Source organism: Mus pahari, chromosome 1 (assembly GCF_900095145.1).
Source record: "Mus pahari chromosome 1, PAHARI_EIJ_v1.1, whole genome shotgun sequence".
Lineage (NCBI taxonomy): Eukaryota > Metazoa > Chordata > Mammalia > Rodentia > Muridae > Mus > Mus pahari.
Window position 1 is genome coordinate 40,129,354 of NC_034590.1, and position 2,313 is coordinate 40,131,666.

At 45.3% G+C, this 2,313-nt stretch overlaps 1 protein-coding gene across 1 annotated transcript in view; it reads right to left on the reverse strand.

The window, feature by feature from the left end:
* Nucleotides 1-1,325: 1,325 nt before the first annotated feature.
* The window catches only part of Pgpep1l (pyroglutamyl-peptidase I like), a 31,766-nt gene continuing 30,778 nt past the window's right edge, over nucleotides 1,326-2,313 (reverse strand). The window contains exon 5 of the mRNA XM_021191662.2: nucleotides 1,326-1,772. Within this exon, the coding sequence (XP_021047321.2) occupies nucleotides 1,589-1,772 (184 nt within the window). The 3' untranslated portion in view covers nucleotides 1,326-1,588. The remainder of the gene's footprint in view (nucleotides 1,773-2,313) is intronic.

A 2,313-nucleotide genomic window follows, 5' to 3' on the forward strand; every position in this document is an offset into this window, starting at 1 on the left:
TTTTTTTTTTTTGGGGGGGGCTAGTGTGTTGTTGGTAACACATTCTCAGGGTATTCAGAACCAGGACTTTTTTATTAGTCTGGTTTATAGATGAACACACAGTCATGCTTCAAACCTCCCAACCATTAAATGACCAACATAAACCAGTGTTCTACTCTATGGCTATCAAGCATACAAACCACCCACTATCAGCCAAGACTGAACAGGATACAGTGTATCATCAGGGGATGCCTGGCTATTTACAAAAAAATACAATGCAAATGGATGCTTAGGGTCTTGAGAAACTGGAGAGACACAGAGGGGAATAGAAGAGCTGCTCATCAATAGGGGGGAGGAGGGTCTGGGCCTCTCACCTAGGTAGCTTGCTTTTTTTTTTTTTTTTTTTTTGGTTTTTTTCGAGAGAGGGTTTCTCTTTGTAGCACTGGCTGTCCTGAAACTCCGTAGACCAGGCTGGCCTCGAACTCAGAAATCCACCTACCTCTGCCTCCCAAATGCTGGGATTAAAGGCATGCACCTCGCCCAGCTCTAGGTAGCTTTCAAACTTTGTTTTGTTTTGTTTTGTTTTGTTTGTTTTGGGGAGGGGATATTTTGGTTTGGTTTGGTTTGGTTTGGTTTGGTTTGGTTTGGTTTTTCAAGACAGGGTTTCTCTGTGTAGCCCTGGCCTTGAACTCAGAAATCCACCTGCCTCTGCCTCCCAAGTGCTGGGTTTAAAAGCATGTACCTGGCATTTTTTGTTGTTGTTGTTTTTTGTTTTTTGTTTTTTTTAACGTGTCTGGCCAGGTGCCAAGTGACCTGAAGTGTCACTGGAGCCAGCCCCACTCCTGGAACAAAGGGACTTAAGGTTTGGAGCAGGAGCTCCTTGCTCACAGAGAGGGGTCTCCGTGGGACCAGCCAAGCAGCTAGGTTCTGTGCTGGTGGCCTGTACCATCCCAATCCACCTTGGGCTTTGATCCGCCTTAGTGTGGCTCGGCTCTGCCATATGTAAAATGTCCCTGGCTTATTTGCAAAGGGAATCTTGTAAAGTCATTTTCTTGCAGAATCCGGCAGATTTCTGTGAGTTCCAGGCCAGCCAGGTAGGGCTACAGAGAGAAACCCTGTCTCAGAACAAAACAAAACAAAACAGGGAAGATGAGTGAGAGCTTAAGAGGTCCTGAGTTTGATTCCCAGCAACCACATGATGGTTCATAACCGTCTATAATCAGATCTGCTGCCCTGCGCTGGCATGCAGGCATACATGCAGGGAGAACATTGTATACACAATAAATAAATAAATAAATAAATAAATAAATAAATCTTTTTTTAAAAAAAAATTGAGAGCTATTCAGTTAATTTGGTCTTGACACTAGGTTTTAGTGGCTCTTTGTAGTCACAAAGGTCATAGCTTCCCCTAGTTTATCCCTTACGAAGCATCACCTTTGAGGATTTTCTTCTTGCTTTAGACACTAAAGTAAGACTGATTCTGTGTGTCCACACACCCACCCCCACAAACACCCCTAGCCTTGTAAGTGTTTCACATTTTTAGAGCCTCTCATAGCGCAGCCTGAAACACTCCATTTCATCTAAAGAAGGCATCCCCCTGCTGCTTCCCTTAAGCTGCTGTACTTTGAGTCTGGACTTTCCTGCTTCCTTCCAGCATTTCTTGGATGATGGCTTGCAAGGCTTTGCCTAGAAGGCTGGCTGAGAGCCAGTGCGACAGAGGAGGGACGTGGATGAGAGCCGCATGCCCAGTCCCAAGGTGCAGAGACAGGTAGTAGGTGTAATCACAGATGTACCTGCAACCACATGAAACTTCCCATTACTCCCAGATCTTGTTGCCACCAGAAACAGTAAGTACAGGTTTCATAAAGCATGAGTTTATGGATACCCATGTCCACATGCCCAGTGCCACTTGAGTTTGTCTCTGCTGATAGAGAAAGGACATGACCTAAGAACACGCCAGACAGACATTGGTTCTTGGGCTCATAGTCAAATGACCAGCAAGCAGTCGAGACAGAATTGAGCCAGCCTTTCAAACAACTAGTGGTGAAACACCGTCACCACAGTGACTCCCTTATTGCCATCTACCCTCGGGTATTTCTTTATCCCTAGAAGAGAGAAGAAGGTGCTTAGGGGAAGGGCTGTCAGGGTTGGAGAAGAGGTTAAATTAATCTACAGTGCCTGTGACAAATAAGATGTCTGTGACCAAAGCAGCCACATGGACAGTGTACTGGCTAATTTTGTGTCAACTTGACACAGGCTGGAGTTATCACAGAGAAAGGAGCTTCAGTTGGGGAAATGCCTCCATGAGATCCAGCTGTAAGGCATTTTCTCAAT